This window comes from Parasteatoda tepidariorum, chromosome 3, assembly GCF_043381705.1.
Source record: "Parasteatoda tepidariorum isolate YZ-2023 chromosome 3, CAS_Ptep_4.0, whole genome shotgun sequence".
Lineage (NCBI taxonomy): Eukaryota > Metazoa > Arthropoda > Arachnida > Araneae > Theridiidae > Parasteatoda > Parasteatoda tepidariorum.
The window spans coordinates 61,759,551-61,780,228 of NC_092206.1; the positions used below are offsets into that span (position 1 = coordinate 61,759,551).

General features: G+C 28.4%; 1 protein-coding gene and 1 long non-coding RNA gene across 3 annotated transcripts in view; one reads left to right on the plus strand and one right to left on the minus strand.

The window, feature by feature from the left end:
* LOC107451197 (homeobox protein cut-like 1) overlaps window positions 1–2,856 on the minus strand; it is a 587,258-nt gene extending 584,402 nt beyond the window's left edge. For both annotated transcript variants that reach the window (XM_071178710.1, XM_016067217.3), the window contains exon 1: window positions 2,656–2,856. In XM_071178710.1, the coding sequence (XP_071034811.1) occupies window positions 2,656–2,841 (186 nt within the window). In that variant the 5' untranslated portion in view covers window positions 2,842–2,856. The remainder of the gene's footprint in view (window positions 1–2,655) is intronic.
* Window positions 2,741–15,127, plus strand: LOC107451198 (uncharacterized). The gene is made up of 5 exons (XR_001585042.3): window positions 2,741–2,877; window positions 5,405–5,486; window positions 10,270–10,305; window positions 11,356–11,419; window positions 14,504–15,127. It is a non-coding gene; the product is annotated as an uncharacterized lncRNA (long non-coding RNA).
* Window positions 15,128–20,678: the final 5,551 nt, after the last annotated feature.

The following is a 20,678-nucleotide window of genomic DNA, read 5'->3' on the forward strand; positions in this document are numbered from 1 at the left end:
ATATATATATATTAAAAAATTAGAATAACTGTTTTAATTCTACACATTTAAAAAAAAAATAGCTCATCTGAAAAATATCATCCGATACCGTTCATCTCATGACAGGAGCAACTCACTTTTACTGCAGGACACCGCAGTTACTGTAAGGAAAACACTTTTACAGAAGTCGAACGGTGACTGATTTGAATAACAGTGTGAACGGTAACTGATTTAAAAAAGTAATGCAAAATGCTGTAATTTTTTAATTTTGATTTTTATTGAAGGGACTTCTTTGTTTTAGAAAATATTTCATTTATTTTTCAATAAAAATAAAAATTTAATTTCAGAGTTTTCTTAGTCTCTGAATTAAAAGGAATTTTGTACGTTGATTTTCCGTGAATTCGCATTGACCAATCATCAATGATCTTTTAATTTCAAAACAGAGTGGTTTATTTATTTCTAAATAAGCCCAAAACGTTTAAAAAAATTAAAATCATCAAGAAATCTTTTAACTATTTTAAATAAAAGTTCAAATTTCTAATTAAGTTAGACAGTTTTCATCAAATAGTTCTAAGAATTTTCGCTAAAAGAAACTTTTGCGTCTGAATTTTTAATAATTTTAAATTAATTTAAAATTAATTTATCATAAAATAATAATTTTGTTAGGTATAAACACAATTTCCTTCAATAAATACAATCAATTATTTGATTATAATGATGAGCATTTCATTATCTGTGCAAATGATGAAGTTATTTATAAGAGGTTTAGTTAATTACTTTAAAACAAATAGTTATGAAATATAAATTTGTCATAAGATAAGTCCTATAAAAATATTTCTCTTGAATCATCATTGATAACTCATGATCATAAAAAGCGAAAGAACTCATTGTTAGATAAGTAAAGCATTAGATAAGTAAAGGACAGGAAGGATCATGAAAGTTAAGGCTCTACTATTTCGTGACCAACAGTATGATTATGGCAATGTGGTCAGTAATGCGCACTGACCACCTTTACCTCCCAAGCAAGATGGTACCCATTTATCTGAAGCTGGGTGGGCTTCAAGCCGATACTGGGAATTGAATCCCAGTCCAGTGCCTTTAACACTAAGCCATCGCGGTTCAATTGTAAAATAAGTATTTTATTTTGCAGTAAAAAAAAAAGGTGAACGAAATTAACTACAATGTTACTGAATATTTAAAAGCTCTTTGTACTTGGAGTATTTTTAATAAATGATTTTAAAAAGATTATTTATTCAAAAGATTTTATACTGTAGTCAGAAGAAAAATTCTCATTTTAATGTGTTAATAAACCAAAGTTTATGAAAAAGTTAATATTTAATATTCCTGTCTACAGTCTGCTAATTTCCTATCCTTCCTTCCTTACTTGAAAACACGAATGAATTATTGTGAATAAGTTAAAAACGGAATAAAGTATATTTCCTATGCAATGAGCCACCATTGTAAAAAATCTCATACTTCAAGAGCATCATCCACCAAATTCCTATAGTATAACTTCCTTATAAACATCGTATGGACATTGCGCAATGATTCAATGCATGACAGAGTCTCAAATTCTTTTTTCTAAATCACAAAATGAGTATTTTGTAGTTTAAAACAAAAAGAATTTTTTAAAACTAATTTTGCGTAATTTTTTTTTTTTTTAAATTTTAAAAGTATGTATTTGTTTAACTAACTGTAAACAAAATCTAGGTTGGTAATGATTTTTTCCTGCTTTTATCTTTCCGAAAATGTCAAATGCATTTCACGACAGTATATAAATATTGATTTTTTTTTTTAATAATTTTCCACAGCTTTAATTTCTTTATTTTGTTTAATTATAGTTTGTTTCACAAACTTTTTTTTTCCTTTATTTCCTTTCAAATAAAAGTCTATCCCTCTTCACGTTTCACAAGAATCAATAAATAGTATTCGTTTAATTTTTGTTTTCCCCTTGAAATGGAAAGAAACACATGGTTTAAAATTCGGTTACCCTATGCTGTCATAGGTTAAAAGGAAAAGTTCAGAACAGGAAATTGCATAAAAAGACATTATATAAGTAACTTATTAAATGGATGCTTTATAAGGCATATACACTTTTTAAATTCAAAATAGAACTTTGTTTACAAACATAAACTTAGTAAAACTCATCAATATAAATTCATTTGCGAAAACTAACTGTTCTTGATTTCCATTACAACTATTTCTAGAAGTTATTCATATATGTAATATTTATGAATAAAGAAACATGCGGCAATTGTTCCATTGGATCGCGGCAAGAATCAACTGAGTCTGCCGGCGCAGCATCTAGAAATTAAAGCGCGTATACACTGCGCGAGTTTTAAACTAGAGTGCACATGGGAATCAGAGAGTGTCAAGCTTTCACCCCCGCACGAAAACCCAACATAAATGCTTGGACGAGAAGTAGAAAAAAATTCTTTTCCCAGCATCTTCCAATTGAAAGAGATGAATCAAAAGAGCAACATAGAAGCGAATCCCCGTTGCTCTTTCTACTCTTTAACTGAAAGATCGGAAGAACCATTGATTTCAGCTGATAGTGTATCAATAGATGTTTTTTTACAACCCTCCCAAGCGATAGTTGGTCTTGAAGTTTCGGAATAAGCATGTCCAGATATTCATGGATCGCTTTAGAATTTGTAAATTATAGTAAATTCCTACCTGCAACTGTGGTAAGTCGAAGTTTTTCCAGTACTGTACCAAAGACTGAACGTTCGCAGCCATCTTTGCCCAAGACGAATGACAACTAATTTGTCCACGTGACCCAGCATCCCTTGCATAGCCTCGAAACCAAACAAGCACTTCATAGCGAGAATCAAAATAAAGAACACCGACAATCCAAAACATGGAATGTCTTGTGAATGTTCGTGCTGGAATAATTGGGTATTTTAAAACTATTTATTGTTGCTAGATGATGCTGTGATCAAATTAAATAAAATGTTACAAATTATTTTGTTTTATTAATATTTATCTTTGTTACAACTTCCCTTGTTTTCTTTGTTGTTTTTCGAAATTCCGTACTCTAGCGATAAAATGTCACTTTGTTCAGTTATTAAATTATAAATTAAAAGCAATTTTCTTAGCAAACTTAAAATTTACTAGCCTAAATCTGTAGCAGAACAGCTGTTAACAAAAGCCTTATTATAATAATAAGTTTTAGTGAATGGCGTGTTCGAATTCCACTGAAAAATTTTCAGATAAACTCTAGTCTTATATTTTTGATATGTTTAGTATTCTTTTTTTCTTTTTACTAATTAAAATACTGTGTAGAAAATGCTATTGTTTTTGTAGATTTCAATTTGCATTAAAACATTAGTTATTTCATATTTTGCTTGCATTATGATTTGTTGTAAACAACTATTAATTTATTTAAATTTAACGTATTAGAGTATTTAATATTTGACAATAACGAGGAATGTTAATTTTAATTAAAGTTAAGAATGTTAATTTTAGTTAAATGTTTTCTTTTCATTTAGCCTATCTTTTTTAACTATTTGAAATAATGACTTTAAAGTCTATTGCTTTGTATAGAAGCTACAATTTCTGTTACTTGGAAACGAGGGTCTTTTTTGCTTTTAATAGATTTTTATTATCTTAGAAAATTATTTCAAGAACTAATGAAAGTGTAGTTTTTGTTAATGAAAATAATAAAAGTAATAAATATTTTTAGAAACTTTTAAGATGATTTCCACAACAATATCTATCCGAGCGTGAAATAGCTGAAAATTTATACTTGTGCAAACATTTGTTTTTTCAATTGCATATAAATAACCTATATAAGCTGTTGAAAAATTACATTAACAACATTACATCTTCAACAGTCAAAACTTTTATTTTACTATAAATTAGAATCATTAAATTTACTTTGTCAAGTATACTTGTTAACAAAGAAGTATTAGTTATTCTTAGCAAAGAAACAGTCAGGACTGATAGTGTTCATTTAGTAAATGCAGAGAATGATTATTAATAATTAAGTAATATTGATGAATGATTACATTTTGCTTTAAGGCGACATTTTAAAACCATCAAAGTCACATTTTTCATCACATTTCAATTTTATAACTTTCATAATAATTAATGTATGCACAATGATTGGGTCAAACTTTTTTAGATAAATTCTTTTTCATGTAAATAATTTCAATAAAAAGTTTTATCAAATGTAATAATTTTTTTCCATCCAACTTTGGTTTATACTTTATTTGCTTAATCCAGAGAATTTTGGTTGAAATTTGAGACACTTAATTGATATTTTACTATATTTTTGATTAAATAGAAAAAAAAATATTAAAGATTAAAAAAAAATGTCATTATAAAAAAAAATTGTAAAAGTAAAAATTACATGTTCAATTTGATTTTTAATATTCCCCAGACATGTCTGCAACATAAATTATGAGCACCGCAAACTTTTATGAACAAAATCTGTATTAAAAAGACTTTCTATGTGCAATTTGTTGATTTTTGTAGTTTAAACCCTTTCGCCGCCACCTCTTTTTGACGAAATTCTTTCGAAAATCACTAATATTTTTATGACTGAGTGTTTTAATTTTTATAAAACTCTATTTATTATTATACATATCAGCATATATTTCTTTAAATTTAGCAGTTTTTTGAAGATATAAAATTATTTATTGACTTGCCTTGTTTTATCTTTTATTAGGCTATTTTTTTATAATGAGTAGCACTAAAAAGTTTTCCTCAATGGGGATTAATTTTCTGCAAAAAGCATTCGCACGTTCATGCACATTATGCGTATCTGGCGAGCGGTGGCACTAGCATCAAAATGTTGCTAAATCTTGGCAACGAATGGGCAGTGGTTTGTTTCAAAAAGACCTATATTAAAATATACCCTGTTTTCTTGATAGGTATTGCTTTTCTTTTACTTACTATCACTATTTTGGTTTGATATAGTGTTAATTCTTTTCAAATCATTTTACAGGGTGTTTCTTTGTCAGCACCAAGTGTGAAAGTTTTGTGTTTATTAAATTCAAATTAACTCTTAGCCCTATAGATATTAAGACTTGGCAAAATTGGACAGAATTATTTTTTTATGTGCACCATTTTCTCATTAAATTACTTAACAGGATTTCCCTCTCACTCCCCCCTTTTTTTTAATAAACAATAAGTTTAAAGTTCAGAAGAAACTAGAATTAATACCCAGACGAATTATCCTTTTCTCAGTGTTAATCATCAAGGGGTAGCTTTTCATTGAATGTCAGGAGAAAATAAGTTTTCTTTTTCATAATAAAAAAAGTTTAAATAATTAGATTCTGGGACAAATACTGAAGGGTTTTTAAATGTAATTTTTACTGTTTTCCTTGTGTATTAATCATCTTCTTATTCTCTATGTTGAATTTTTTTTTTATTGTCCTTGTCTTGGATTTTCAATTATCTTGTACATTTTATTTTTCAGGAAATATGAAGTTTTTGCATATCAACTATACAATAAAGCAGAAAAATTCACTTAGGCAAAAAACTGGCATTTAATGACCTAGGTAAGAATTGACTACATAATTGCTTTTTACTTTTATTGAAATTTTTAAGCTTTGAGATGTTTTTGTATATTATGCTGTTATCTAATGAAAATTCCCAAACCTTGTGAATTGAGTAGGAAGTAGCAATAGAGAACAGTTTATGTAAAAATATCACTTTTAGAAAGAGTGTAGCTTACAGTTAAAGTAATAAATCTAGTTATTATTAATACTAATCAGTCAATATTAATAATAACAGCATCTTTTAGTCAAAGTGAGAAATATCACTAGTTATTCATTTTAGCTGAAATAATTGATAATAAACAATGAAGTTTAGTTAATCTGATTATTGGTTTATATAGCATTGGGACATGGGTGTATCTCTTTGTACATGTGTTATGGTTAAAGTGATAAGTTTGGTTATTATTAATACTGGTAAAAATTAATAATAACCATTTCTTTTGGCCAAAGTATGAAATAAAAAGGAGAGATTTTAATCACTAAGTCTTGGCAACTTCCGGACTACGACCTGCGAGAAACTAAAAAGAAACATCACAGAAAGGGACAACTCGAAGGGTATGACTCGTTGCCACCCCCGGGCAAATATCTACGTGCTTTTTTTTCGCCACTTTTAAATCAATTTGGCGATTGTAGTTGGCGTGGCAGATCCCGATGCGGAAGTGTCCCCAATAAAAAGCGAAAAAATGCCATTGACTTAACTTCATTGGTAATTATTCGTAAGCACCGGTTAATGTGATAAATTTGCTTAAATTATTCACTTTAACCGCTTTATTTGGTTATTATTGATATTGTAACATTTATATACATATATATTGCTTTTTTATCCTTTTTGTTTTTATTGTACTTTATATATATATATATACACATATATTGCAATTTTTATCCCATGTTATATGTTTTCGATTACTTGGATTGTATTCATAAAATACTTAAGGACTCTAAAATCAATGCTTGATTTGGACACCTTTAAGCATTTCTTATATTTTAAGCTGTTTATGGTAAGGAAAATAATGGTTGTAATGATAAGTAGGGCTACAAGTTTGTTACGAGAAAAAGATCCAAAATTCCCGGGAAATTTTGAAAATTACGCAGATCCTAAACATAAAAAAATTCACTATATAAATGATGCAAATGACAGAAATTACACAAATAATAAAAAAAGCTCAAAAAATACACAACAAAAGTATTTATTTTAATTTCAAGCAATATTAATATTTTTATATAAATGAACAGAATTTTGGTACAAAGTATTGTACATTGTCAGATTATTCTCATTTATGCTTTGTCTTTCATTACTTAATACATTTTTATACTTGGAAAATTATCTTTCTGCTTAAACGCTGTTTGTAGGCACCGACAAACATCAAATTGCCAATTTTGGATAGTGTTCGGTCTTTGATTTCCAAAACTCGATCAATTTTCCTTCAACGTGCAATTCCTTGACCGTTGCTTTGTAAGAAGTAATTGTTGTGAAGACTCAAACATTCTACATTCAAACTACTAGTTACAAAAGCCTTATGTGCCTCTCATCTAAGCAACTGATCCCTATTTAAGAAATCACAAGAAGCCACCCAGAAAATATTGCCTGGATATGTACAAAGGCAGTAGAAACTTCATTACCCAGTGCAATGAAGTTTCTGTGTTACAATTTTTCTGTCAAAGATTTGATTTATAACATTTTCCTTCTTTTGTGATTCTAATTTCTTTTGTACTCTTACTGACTTCAGGAAGGTAATCCTATCAGTCTCTTAACCTCCCAAAGTGTAGAAAGACCACCTTACATGACAATATTGTGATTATCTCTTATCTCTGAACTATTTTCTTGTCATTTTGTTATTGATTCACTCCCCTAAATATCTAATCAATTTTACATGTTCAATTTCAGGTTTCAGGAAAATAAAAAATTCTGTTAAATAAAAATAATAAATTAAAAATGAAAAAAATTTTAATTTTAAGTAATTTTTACTCAAATCAAAACATATTGAAGAATTCGCTGATTTTAGGAAAAAAGAGGATAATTTCGCAGAATTTCGTGCCGCGACAGACCTGCTGCCCTAATGATAGGAAATTTGTGTAATACCATTCTTTTACTAATACCTTTTTTGTTGCAAAAATATAAAAGTTCTTTGTTGGGAAAGAGTTCCAGAAAGTAAGAAGATGGGCTTTGTTAAATAATTGAAACTGTAATGTGATATATAAAACTGTAGCTCAAGAAATTTTAAAACCTAATATCATGATTTGTAAAACAAAATGTCGTAATTCATATTCACATGAGTTTTAAGATCAATGTGGCAATTCATATTCAACGGTTTTTAAAATCCAATATTGCGATTGGTATTCACATGGTTGTAATATCAAACATCGATTTTCGTATTTATACGTGATTTAAAAATTATGCATTGCAATTTGTATTCATGAGATCTAATGATTATGCATCGGGATACGTTCTTACATAATTTAATTTCGCAATTTTTATTTTTTGGTTTTAAAAATTCAATGTCGCAATTCATATTCATGTGATTTTAAAATCCAATATCGCAATTAAAGTAAGAAGTTAGTGTTTTCTTGAATTAGTTGCTACAAAGGGTGTGATATTTTTCATTAATAAGTAATTTAATTAGAAATGTTAGTACAAAAAATTATGTTAAATATGAAACACGTATAATTTATAAATTGATATTTTGATATCAATTTTTTTCACATAAAATTTTCAGGGTTTTTCACTTTGTGTCTCTGTCACCCCTAATTGGATTATCATGCTTTGTATTCCTATCTTTGTTTTTAACAAGTTGGCAGCTATGATTTTTGAATAACAATAACATTAAATAAAAGGCAGACTTTTCATCGATTTCCTTTAAAAAAATTTATAAGTCTTGCAACATATTTTAAGATAAACTGTAAAACATAATATCTGAGAAATTAACTGCGACTATATCAGCTTGATTTTTATAAATTACACTAGTATTTTATTTCTTACTTTTTTGTACAAAACTATAGAAAAATTATTGTTTTTTTTATAAGATTATTTTATGCTTTTTTATTTTAGAATTGGTACAGTTTTTAAAAAAGTTGAGCATAATTTTTTTTCTAATATTTTCTCATATTTATAAATTTGGTTCTGACTGTAATTGGAAATTCAATGTATTTGTAAATATAACTAGGAAAAAAAAGCTTAAATAAATCTGCCTATCTACTCTAATATTAAAATAGTAGATATAGACTAAAGATATAGGTTTTCTTGTATTAATTGAGTTACAGTACAAAAAAGATTATGTATGACAGTTAATACTCTTCTGAAATTTAGTGGAAATTTTATTGAAAATAGGTCAAAATCGTGCTCAACCTATGGGGAAAGTCCGGAGTCCTAATTGCATTAGAACATTTCAACTACCTAAGACATTGCTCTAATCAACACTATGAAATAATGTATAAAACTTTAAAGACATATACCATCACAATTAAAAAGGATAACATTTTCCATTCTTTTATTTATTGTCTTTGGATGACTTAAAGACAATAAATAAAAGAATGTCTTTATTTATTGTCTTTATTTATTGTCTTTAATAAAGACATTATACTTAAGACGTACTTTAAAAAGACATTATACTTAAGACGGACTTTAAAAAGACATTATACTATATAAGACATTATACTTAATACGAATGGATTAAGCATAACACTTTTTTAGAAATTCATCTGAGGAAAATAAAGATGAACTGCAATCGGTATAATTTGATGTGATGTTGCTGCCAACTTGCATGAGGTGGTCTCGGCAATCAATTTTCTCCAGTATTTATTATGTTTGGTGGACTGTGAAAACCCTGTTACCACAGTGCAGAAGTACCTATATTAATATATTATCTGCACCAATTACCATAATACCAGTAGTACTAATTACCAAAATTTATTGAACATTATTGGTCTCAATAATATATAGCGATTTGTTTACAGTCCGCCTTAATAAATTAGTGCTTTTTCAGACAACTTTAGAAATACTAAAAATTGAACAGGCTAATTAATATTTGTAAACCATTTTTAGAAACGGGGGGGGGGGGGGAAANGGGGGGGGGGGGGTAAAATTGTTCCTCCTAGCCAATGTCCAAATTTTAGAGCCATAGCACAATTGGTTCTGGAAAAAAAGCGATTTGACATACCATTCCAGACAGATATAATTACTGAGTAAATACAAAAGAAAAGTTGAAAAAATTTAACAATTATAATTAAAACAATATTTGCGATAAATTTTGCATAACCTTTTATTCAAGATGCAACTAGAAGTCAACTGACCGACCTTAAAATTTTAGTAACTCTTCCAACTGCTGCGTCACCACACACCTAAGGCAAACAATTCACCTCTGGATGATGTAATACCAAAAAAATACATTGCTCCATGGGAGAGAGCTAACCTCACATAAATTATACTTTTAAGATTTAAACTTTTTCCTTGAACAGAAACAGTATGTACAAATTTGTGTAGAATAGTTGAAAACTAAAATTTAAATTTAATGCTCTATCTATTAGCTTCATATTTTGTGTCACAAAGTGCATAAGTAAAATCAATAATCCGAAGTGTTTTTTAAGTTTTCATTTCTATTAATTCAACTAATGTACCAACCTTAATCATAATATAATATCAATTCATTTAGCAACATCTCTTTTATAAACTCCTTTCAAAATAGTTTGTTACAGTCTAAATTGTTCGAATATGTAGAGGTTTTGTTTTTCTAAATTTATTCATTATTTTCTTGTAAACTGGTGCTAAAATTTTTTATTTTACTTTTTCTAGACAAATATTTTGACTGCCAAGGAACTTTCTCTCAGGGTAAGTTTTTTATTTATTTTTTCATATGACTAAAAAAATGATCTGATTTTGGTTTCTTCAAAACTTTCTAATACAGTACACTCTCGATTATCCGTGTGCGGATTATCCGGTTTGCAGATTATCCGTGCTCATTCCGGAGTCACACAAAAAATATAAAGAGAAACATTTTCAAGATTAAAAAAATTTTATTCATAAAGTTATAACACTACCAAATTTTTGGAACGCAATATTCGTTATTGAATTGCAGTATATGGAACAAATCGTCTACGTTATGGATGATATGGAAAATCGGCTACGTTATCGCGATGATACCGCTTGATGAACAATCCTCTTCAGATGTTCAAGAAAAATATGATGACAGTATTCTCGAACAAGCAAAAGAAATCTAAGGTTTCGAAATTCTTTATGAAGAAAATTTGGAAGATTAGTTTCAAAGTGATGCATGTGAGCCTGGCTTCCAGTATTTGACTGATGAACACATCGTTATGTTGTTAAATCAAATAGTGATGATAGTAACTGATGCCGAAGATGTAGTAAATGAATGAAATACAATTTCTCATTCTGCTGCTCTGTGGAAACTTTATTAGATTATATGGGAGGATTTGATTACGGTGACATTACTGCGGTTCGTAAAATATGTGTATCGATATATAGCGAAGACGCATTACACATTTTTTAATAAGGAAAATTCCTAGTTTGATGTTATGCATGCAAATGTCAGTAATTTTTATATTTTTTGTACTGATATTGAATTTTTCTTTAATAAAAGGAGTTTTCGGATTATCCGTGCTTTTCGATCGTCCGTGCGACCTGTCCCGGTGATTAACCCGGATAATCGGGAGTGCACTGTACTAATGTAATAAATTTAGTAACACTGACCAATAAAAATTAACATCAAAATATCATATCTCTTTTGACTGAATTTTGTAAATGTATCTCCTATTCAAAAGTTTCTATCTCCTCTAATTTTAGGTGATTTTTATCAATAAATAATAAAAAAATTGAATGATGTTTAGGATTTCTTTCTAACATCCCTCTAATATTTTTTAGAGACCACGAGAAATGCTAAGGGCAGTGTTTTACATCTGTTAACTAAGAAATGGTCCGTTTTCAGGTACCATATAACAATATTATTTTTTTTTTTTTTTTCATATTCTCTTCAATAACTATTTTTTATTTATGTTATTGCTGACACTCAAGCTTTTGAGTTTTCTGAGTAATATTTTTTTCCAGTGGAATAAAATAAGAACAAATAGAACTTTTATGAAACTTTCCTTTCAACTAAAATCTACGATTAACTTGTTTAGTTTTATGTAAACAAGTAAATCTATGATTAACTTGTTTAGTTTCTGATAAACAACAAAAGGTTTTTTTTCACTTTTATTAGCATTAAGGAATCAATGAAAAGAATCAACTTAATTTTTATGTCTCTAACATTACTAGCATTAAACTTAAGCTAAAATAGTTATAGTAACATTTTTTTAATTATTGGCTTTATAAATTGATGCAAATTTATTTCTATGAATCCTTTATATTTATACTCCTAATCCTTAAAAATAAGAAAATATAATCTAATTTCTAAAGTAAAGTAATTCAACCTTTTATTGAAATCAAAACTGTCAAGTATCGCTGCAATCTTATTCAACTACAAGTCGTGTATGTGGATTATTATTCTTTTTATTTTTGGTGTTATAAATTGTTGCCCAATGGGAGTGGGTTGATGTTAACTATGTTATCAATTAAGTAAGTAATTAAATGCAACTGAACCTTGATCCATCTTTGTATAATCTTGTTTTCGCTGTTCTGTCACAAATACTATTCTTAAAATGTTAATAATTACCCTTTTAGATCGATTTTGAAAATAGAAAATTCCCGGTTCTACCGTTATTTAAAAAAATATTTCATTTTGAGAAGAAAAACAGTAATTTCTGCTGTTAATGATGAAGAATATAAGTATTTGCTACAGTTTGAATAAAATTCCTCAAAAAGCACATTTGGTGTTTATGCATTGTTTGATGAAAATATTTAAACTTTTGGTATCAATTCAAGAAATGGTTGCAGAAACTGAAGAAATTACTAAGAAATATTGATGAAGACTTTGATGCAGAACCACAACCAGTGTCAACATTTGCAAAAAGTCCCAAAGCCTTTGAAACAATAAGAAATTTTCTGTATTCATGCAAACTTAAAGGAAATGTACAGAAATCTGATAAAAATGTTGCAAAATAAGTGTTTGAGCCATGAAGAAAAGTGTGCATTTGTGTTTATTCATTTTTTTTTTTATCATAAATATTTATGCTTTGTGCACATAATTTTTTCAATTAAAATTTTTTATATTTGTTTTAAATTTTTCTTTTACTCATTTAATATTTTGCATACATTTTCAAGAGATTATTTGAAATTTAGCATATGTCTCATACAGAGTGTGTAGCCAAATTATTCATCAAAAAATAAGCACTTTTGGATCACTCAAAAAATATTTTTACACACTTTAAAAAATATCATAACTAGGCAGGGTTGGAAAGTTTTTGACAATTGACGGTTTTATCTTGTTTTAACCGTCGTCAAAAGAAACCTTTTGGCATTGTTTTTTACAATTGTCAGAAAGTCATGAAATTTTGAATCATGTGAAACAAATGGCGTTTTCATACGCTACGTTGAAAAGAACAATGTGAACTGTATCCTTTTACGTAATTCAAAGCAAAAATCAACATTTTAAAGGAAAAATCTCATTTTGAAAAAGGGAAAATTAAGCACTTTATAAAAGCACCCAATGAAAAAAGCACCTTTAAGGGCTTTTAAAAAACGAAAATCGAAAATAAGCACTTTTTAAAAACGCTACTCTCCCTGTCATATATTCACCCTTATTTGTCTTTTTCCCATATCTATCATTCCTGAGTGGTCTCTTGAAAAATTATCAAATGAGGTCCTATTATATATGATTGTGAACAATTTCTAGTTATATTTTTCTCTTTCTTCAGTCTTTATTGTTTTAATGTAAAAATAAATAGAGATAGGCTTTTTTTTTAAATTGTTATATTCTGCCAAATTTTTTCTTTTTGCGCTAAGCAAAAGCGCATTTTTGAGCATTAAGTATCAAGACAAAAAACTCATATTTTCTGGTATACCCAAAACATGCTAAAATTCGAAATATTTTAAAGCACGTTTTGAAGCAATGTGTACCAGAACATAAACTTTAAATAGTGACCAACGTCCTAGGACATCATTAAAAATCTAATCAAAAATGTCATAAGATACCAAGTAAACACCGTTCAAAATTTTGCTGGAAATTCCCAAAATGTCTGATTTGGTGTGTAAGCGGTACCAAATGTAGAGGGGGGGAAAAAAACAAAATTAATATATTTGATACAATCTGAATGTTACTTAATTTATTTGCATAAAAAAATTAAGGTCATTTTCAATTTTAAAAAAACGATTTAGTCTACTAATTTAATAAATTAAAGGTTTAGTTACTAATTTTTAGGTGTTATCCCATACAATCAGCATAGAAATTTGCTTTAATGCTTTAAATAGAGTGATCATTACTTATGCTCATATGAATTTAGTGGAGATTATTTCTCTGATGAGAGTTAACCCTTTGCGTTATAATTCTTTTTTAAACTTTAGATATATATAACACAATATGTTTTGATTTTATGTAAAAATTATATTTTATAATTCTCCATTGTGTGGTATCTTTCAAAGCAGTCTCCAATATGAAGCCCTGGTTTTCGATAACTTGTGTCGCAAAAATAATTAGTTTGGCGTCATCCGCCTTTAATTTTTCTGTTTGAACTTACAAAACAATCTTTACATATTCACAGTGCCGCAATATATGTAGTTTGCTGTGGTGGCTGAGAGCAAACATACGACTGGAACAGTAAAAAAGCATTGGTGGCTGAAAGTAGACATACGACCGCAAAGTGGTTGAATTGAGTGGAATTATTTTTAATACATAAGAGTCAAACCTACTTCTAGTAAATATACTATTCCAGTGTTTGCACTTGCAAAATATTTGCCACAATGGTCTTATTATTTTCCTGGCCATGGCTACAATCTTGCAGAATATGAAATTCTTTATAGGGTTAGATAACTGGTCACCTATATTCAGACTTTAATCAGAACCAATTTATGTGTGACATCTCTTATCAAGATTTCAAATGACTATAATTTTGATTATGTTTTGTTTCTTTTTCAGCATAAAAGGGCTTATTATGCAAAGCAGAGTAAACGTTACTCATGAACATATGAATTGGATGGGGATGAAGACTGTTTCACGGATGAGAGTGAAATTCAATCAGATTATTTTGGATGTATAAGAGTCAAGCCTACTCATAGAAAATACATATTCCATTGTTTGCATTTCCGAAATATTTGCCTTAATAGTCTTGTCATATTTCCTGATGTAGCTGCAATCTTGCAAAATACAGAATTCCTTATGGGGTTCGATAACTAGCCACCTATATTCAGACTTAAATCATAAACTTATATGAGATTAAAATTATTTTGTTTTCCAGCATAAAATTACTTGTCATGAAATCAAATTTAAAAAACTATATGATATTATTAGATTTCCGATTAAATCCATGGATCTTGAACTTCATCGAAATTGTTTCATCTATTTTGAATGGTAACATTAGTCTAAGTTGACTATTTTAGTACCACAACTGTGAAAATGCCTAGGACTTATCATATCTGTGACCCAGGATTATATACTTGATAGAGTGTCAGAAGTCATAAGAGAATGATGAAGTACGAAATATTGTTAAAAATTCATTTCTAAAAAGTATATTTTATTGAATAAAAAATTATATTTAATGAATTTGTTACTTATTTAATTTTCAACTTAAATGCTTATTTCTAAGTACTAGTAGGTTCTTTTTAAATTGGTATAAAAAAAATTGAAAATATCATAAATTATGAATCAAAAAACAAGATTGCTTGAATTGAGAAAAATATACATTTCAGCTAAGATTGTGATGTAAGTATTGCATTAATTAATAACTTTTAAAAGTTTTCTACTTTAATTTAAAAAATAAATTTAAATGTAACAATTAAAATAACTCTCTTAAGCATTTGAATCTAAAATAATTTTATGCATCAATGTTTTAATGTGATGCATATTTATTTTACATTTGCTCTTGAACTTTAAATACTAATTAATGCAATTTTTCAACAAGTATTTTTTAAAAAATAACATTTATGTAAGTTTGAACAAAGTGGAATTTCGATAAGTGCCTGAATGCACTATTAAACGTGTTTGGAAATGGATTGTATTGTTCATGGTGCGTAGCGTTTTTAAAAAGTGCTTAAAGGTGCTTATTTACTTTTTTTACGTTTTTTAAAAGCCCTGGAAGGTGCTTTTTATATTGGGTGTTTTTAAAAAGTGCTTAATTCTCGCTTTTCGAAAATGAGATTTTTTTTCCTTTTACTATGTCGATTTTCGCCACGTATTATGCAAAAACGTGGTTTTCACGTAGTTCTATTCGACGTTTTCAGAATTCATTCAAATACAGTGCACTTTGGTGTACCGTCGGTCCGTAGCGTATGAAAGCGCCAATCATTTCACATGTTTGATGAAGTACTTTCTACACCATGTGCCTCTACTGAGCCGAGTTGGGTGAGATTGTAGCACTCCAACGTGCAACTCAACTGCATTCTGCAAGATATTCTCAAATTCACGCTTTCTCTGAAATCGAACCGAAAAATCTCTCGATTTCTTTATGGTGACTAATATAATCAAGAAAGGAGTTCTTTGTCAGAAACTAGTTATTTTAGCATGATCATGTGAAGTCTTTGAAAGCTATTTTGCAATTTGTTAATGTACATAGTGCTTTGAAATATTTTTAAAAGCTTAAAAAGCGCTTAAAAGGTGCTTATTTTTTGTTGAAAGATTTGGCACCGCTACTTGATTATCGAAACTTTGACTTATAAAAATTTATTGTTCATTGCGGAAAAAAATATTATATGTTAAAAGTAAATATTTTCCTTGGAAGAAACGGCTTTTTCAAAACATTTAATTAAATACAAATGTCAATAAAAAAAAATTCTTTTTTACTAAATAATAAAAAATGTAGTTAATAAGAGGGGGGAATAAAACCTTGAATTTATTCATTTTTAATTGAATTCAACCTGTTATAAAAGATCACATCTACAGAGGTGATTAATCAAAGGGTTGACCTCGACTGTGCTAATGAACTATTAAGGTATGAAATCGGGCACAAAAGTGTAATTTCTTTGAATAAATATACCCTTTTTTCGACGAATTCAAATTCTTTATTATCAAAATATAAGGGTAGATAACATTGTCCCAACAGTTTAACCGAAAGAACGGTCGACGAGAGTTACTGAAATTTTACTCTTTGCGTACATCGGGAAATTAAGTGAATCGTAAACTTTATGAAACACCGTTGCAGTGCGGAGGCGCACGCTCCAAATAAATAATGCTGGGTTACAATTAAAAAAGATTTTCATTATAAAATATTTTTTTAATTCACTTTACAAATAATAATATCCTTTAACTAAGCTTAAAGATAATTATTGTAAGATTAGTAAGCTACTTTCTCGTATTTAGATATAAATTTCATTTCAGTCGCTAACTGTACACAATATTTCAATTCAATACCTTTTCTAAATTCCGACTTTCCATCGCAATTACAATTAAAATAAAATTAGTGATCATAAATATCCTAATGTCTTTTCACCATAGTGTTATTGTTCCATATTATAATTTTTATGCTAAGTTTAAGTTAGGGACCACCTAAGTCTGTGTACGCCATTGGATATTAAAAAATGAGTGACCGTCTTTATTGTAACATATTTCGATACAAAATGTAAATTTTTTGACGTCATCAGAAAAAAATAGTCTCAAAAAACTATTTCCAGAAAACTCAATTTCTAGAAGCCTAAGTTATTTTATTCTTCATTAAACTATTCGCAAACATCAACTCACCTTATAAATTTGTTGCACGGATTCGAGAATATACGGCCATTTATAATCGCCTCATCACCTAATATGTACCTATTAATTTTAAATATTTCCCTGGGTCAGAAGGTGATCGCCCATTGGCGACTTATAACAGAAAATACGATATGACAGGTCATTTCGCCAACATCCAACCATTTCCTATCCTTTTACTTGTCGATGGATAGTTGTCGTTACGGAAAGCGTAGGGAGCTCACTAAGATGGCCGGAGATTATTTTTAATGTGACGACGTCCGAATGTTTGTGGACCGATGTGGTTAACTTGTTGAAGGTATAACTTTGACGCGGTTTGTCCTATGGCTTTGCACGCTTTAGGAGTGGGGGGGGGTAAAGGCAAATGGTGATTTGTGAGTGAAATAATGCTTTTAATTTATTCCTGCTTGACTTGTGTTCCTGCTACGGCTAGGGAAGTATTAATGAAATTTGTAGTATTTCCCACCTTTCACGAGTTAAGAAAACTTATAGAACATCCTTTAAGTAGATTTTTTTTTTTTGTAGACCTGAAAATAACCACTCGACCACCAGCAAAAAAAAAAAAAACAGGGTGGCTTAATTTAAATTGTATATATAGTTTTATAATGAAGTACATCAATTCAGAAAGACTCGGGGAAAACCGAATTTTTAGTAAAATGGTTCAATGTCTCCATTCAAAATTTTGATCTTACAGAATCCATCACTTTGTGATGGATTCAGGTATTTCAAGGTTGTATACAAATGTATTTTGCTTTCCCAAAAATTTTCAAATAAAGCTCTTTTTAAGTCAGTATATTAAACTAAATTTTGTCACATATTTATATTATTTTTGAATTAACTTTTTATAGCCGTAGATTATTTCTAATATGAATTTGTTTTAAAATATATAATTCAATCCAGGCAAAAAAAAGTTTGCAAAAAGTGGCTATTAAATGAAAGGACCTATCGATATCGGTCACTTAACTCATTAGGTTTGAGGGAAAAGTGGCTACTAAGTTATTAGAGTTATAAGTTACCAGCTGCTTATTGAAAATTTAAATTTGCAGGCCTAATTTTGTAACCATATAGATTATAAGACTATATTGTGTAAGTTTGATTTATTTTATATTTATTCAAAACTGTCGATTCACTAATGATTTAGGCGGAAGAAAAAACATGTAATTAAGAGTGGTCATTGCTGAACACCATGTATATATTTCTTAAAATCAAGTTTTTTAATGAACCAATTCTAAATCATTTGAATACTATCAATGAGATTAAATCCCTTGTAATTATATCGTTTATGAAACGGATTGAATATTTGCAGATGCAACTATTTAAAGATGTGTGCTTACGGACGACAGAGAAGAACAAAATTTTATAACTCAACTGCAGCTAAAAGAAAAAAGGTTTTTATACCTAATTAAAGTTTATAATGTAAAGGCTTTAATATCAATAGAAACTAATTTTTGCAATTTCCTAAGAACTTTTGGATACAAATTAAACAGGATGTGCGTACCTCTGCTTGCCCAGAAGACTATATTATACAGATTTAACGTTGCGCCCTTCAAATACACGAATGTAGAGTGATCAAAGAAAAAAATATTCTAAATATCTTTAGCGTTGGCAATGGGGTTTTACGTATTAATTATCAACGTTAATGGTTCAAATGGTTGACCACAATATAAGCTAATTAATTGGTTCTAACTACGAACTTACGAAATCGGGTAGAAAAATGTATTCTCTCTGAATAAACAATTTTTTTCTACAGATTTGGATTTTTGACCATCAAAATACAGGGATAACTAGCCTAATTTGGAAACTATGATCCCAAAAGTAAGCCAGAAGAGCGGTTAAAAGTTTGAACCCCTTAATCTTTTTTTTTTATTCAATAGTTCAAATTTTTTGCTAAGTTTTTGAGTGACTTAAAAAACTATAAAACACTATTTATTAGAAATTTAAAAAACTTGTTTACCCAAAGATACCCACAAAAAAATAATTTGCAATGAATAATGGCCAAACAATTTTTGAATTGTAAGGTATGCAAATGTTTAAGTTATTGCTAAATCACGAAATAAAATATTTGAATATAATCATTTAAAAATTTTATAACTTAGAAATTATCTTTAAACTTAGTAATTTAAAATTGCTTAGCTTAACAAGATGTAAAAATTCACATACCTCCATTTAAATTTTTCTGTCATTATTAAATATCTTTTACAAGTAATTATTTTAAATTATACGAGTTTTATAACTCTCTCTCTCCAGAATGTGTGTGACAAAATCCATATTCATTCAAAAAAATATATATATTGGTTTATTTCAGAGAGTACGTATTAATTATAATATTCGAAGTCAACTCCTTGAACCACTAAATTGAAATTTTAGTGTAAAAAAAAAAATCGGATCATTAAACTGAAGTTTTTCTTTTCTTTGGTTCACTGTACAAAGAGGGTACAGCTCATTAACATTAAAGGTAGCTCATTATACTAAGCAAGCTTTCTACAGAACTGAACTTGCCTTGTTAGTCATTTACTCAAAATTAAAACATTACTGTAGAACAAAATATATTTGCATACAACCAATACCCTTTATGGAAATAGGTTTAAATATTTTACTTGTCCTCGGTATAGGAGATATTTTAATCTTGTGAAAGCAAAATTGTTAGCTCTACTTTAAGTTCTCAATTACCCAAATGAAAGAGAAAATTTCTAAAAAATATTTATGTACTAAAATTTATGAAATTTGCGAATGTCACTGTGCCTTCCTAAGATTAGTAGAAATTTTTTTAACCCATTTAGTTGCCAGAGATTTTTAAAAAATTTAGATTATTTTTAGCCCTAACGGATAACTGCCTTTCCGCATATTGACAGTATTACTGGGTCTAAAGCTCCCATAAAAATCTAAATGTTTAAACAACAGCATACACATAGCAATAAGTAATTACCATTATTAGTAATACTTCCAAACTGTTAAAAATTTATAAAATATATATTTATATAATTATTTAAAACATTTCATATTCAGATTTTAAAAAGTGTTCATGTCAAAAATTATTAACTACAAAGAGAACTAGTATTTAGAAATTTTTAAGTTTGTTAAAATACCTACACTCAACCAGTGAGAATATCATTTTAAAAAATTATCAGTAGTTTCTAAAATACACAAGCAGCCAAATTAGAAAGTCTTAATTTAAAGTAAAGGAAAATGAATGTTTCAGTTACATGTTCAAAATCACTTAGAAAAACTATAAATTAATTTTATGAATTTAAAATTTATGCACGTTAATGGTTAATAAATATTTTATTTAAATAATATGAGAAAGTTTTTTTTTTTTTCAAAACCATTTTTTTTATATATGTTTATAAAGTGGCATTAATATTTGGCCAGATAAATGAATGTCAATACAGTCGTCTAAACCAAATTTAAAAAAGAT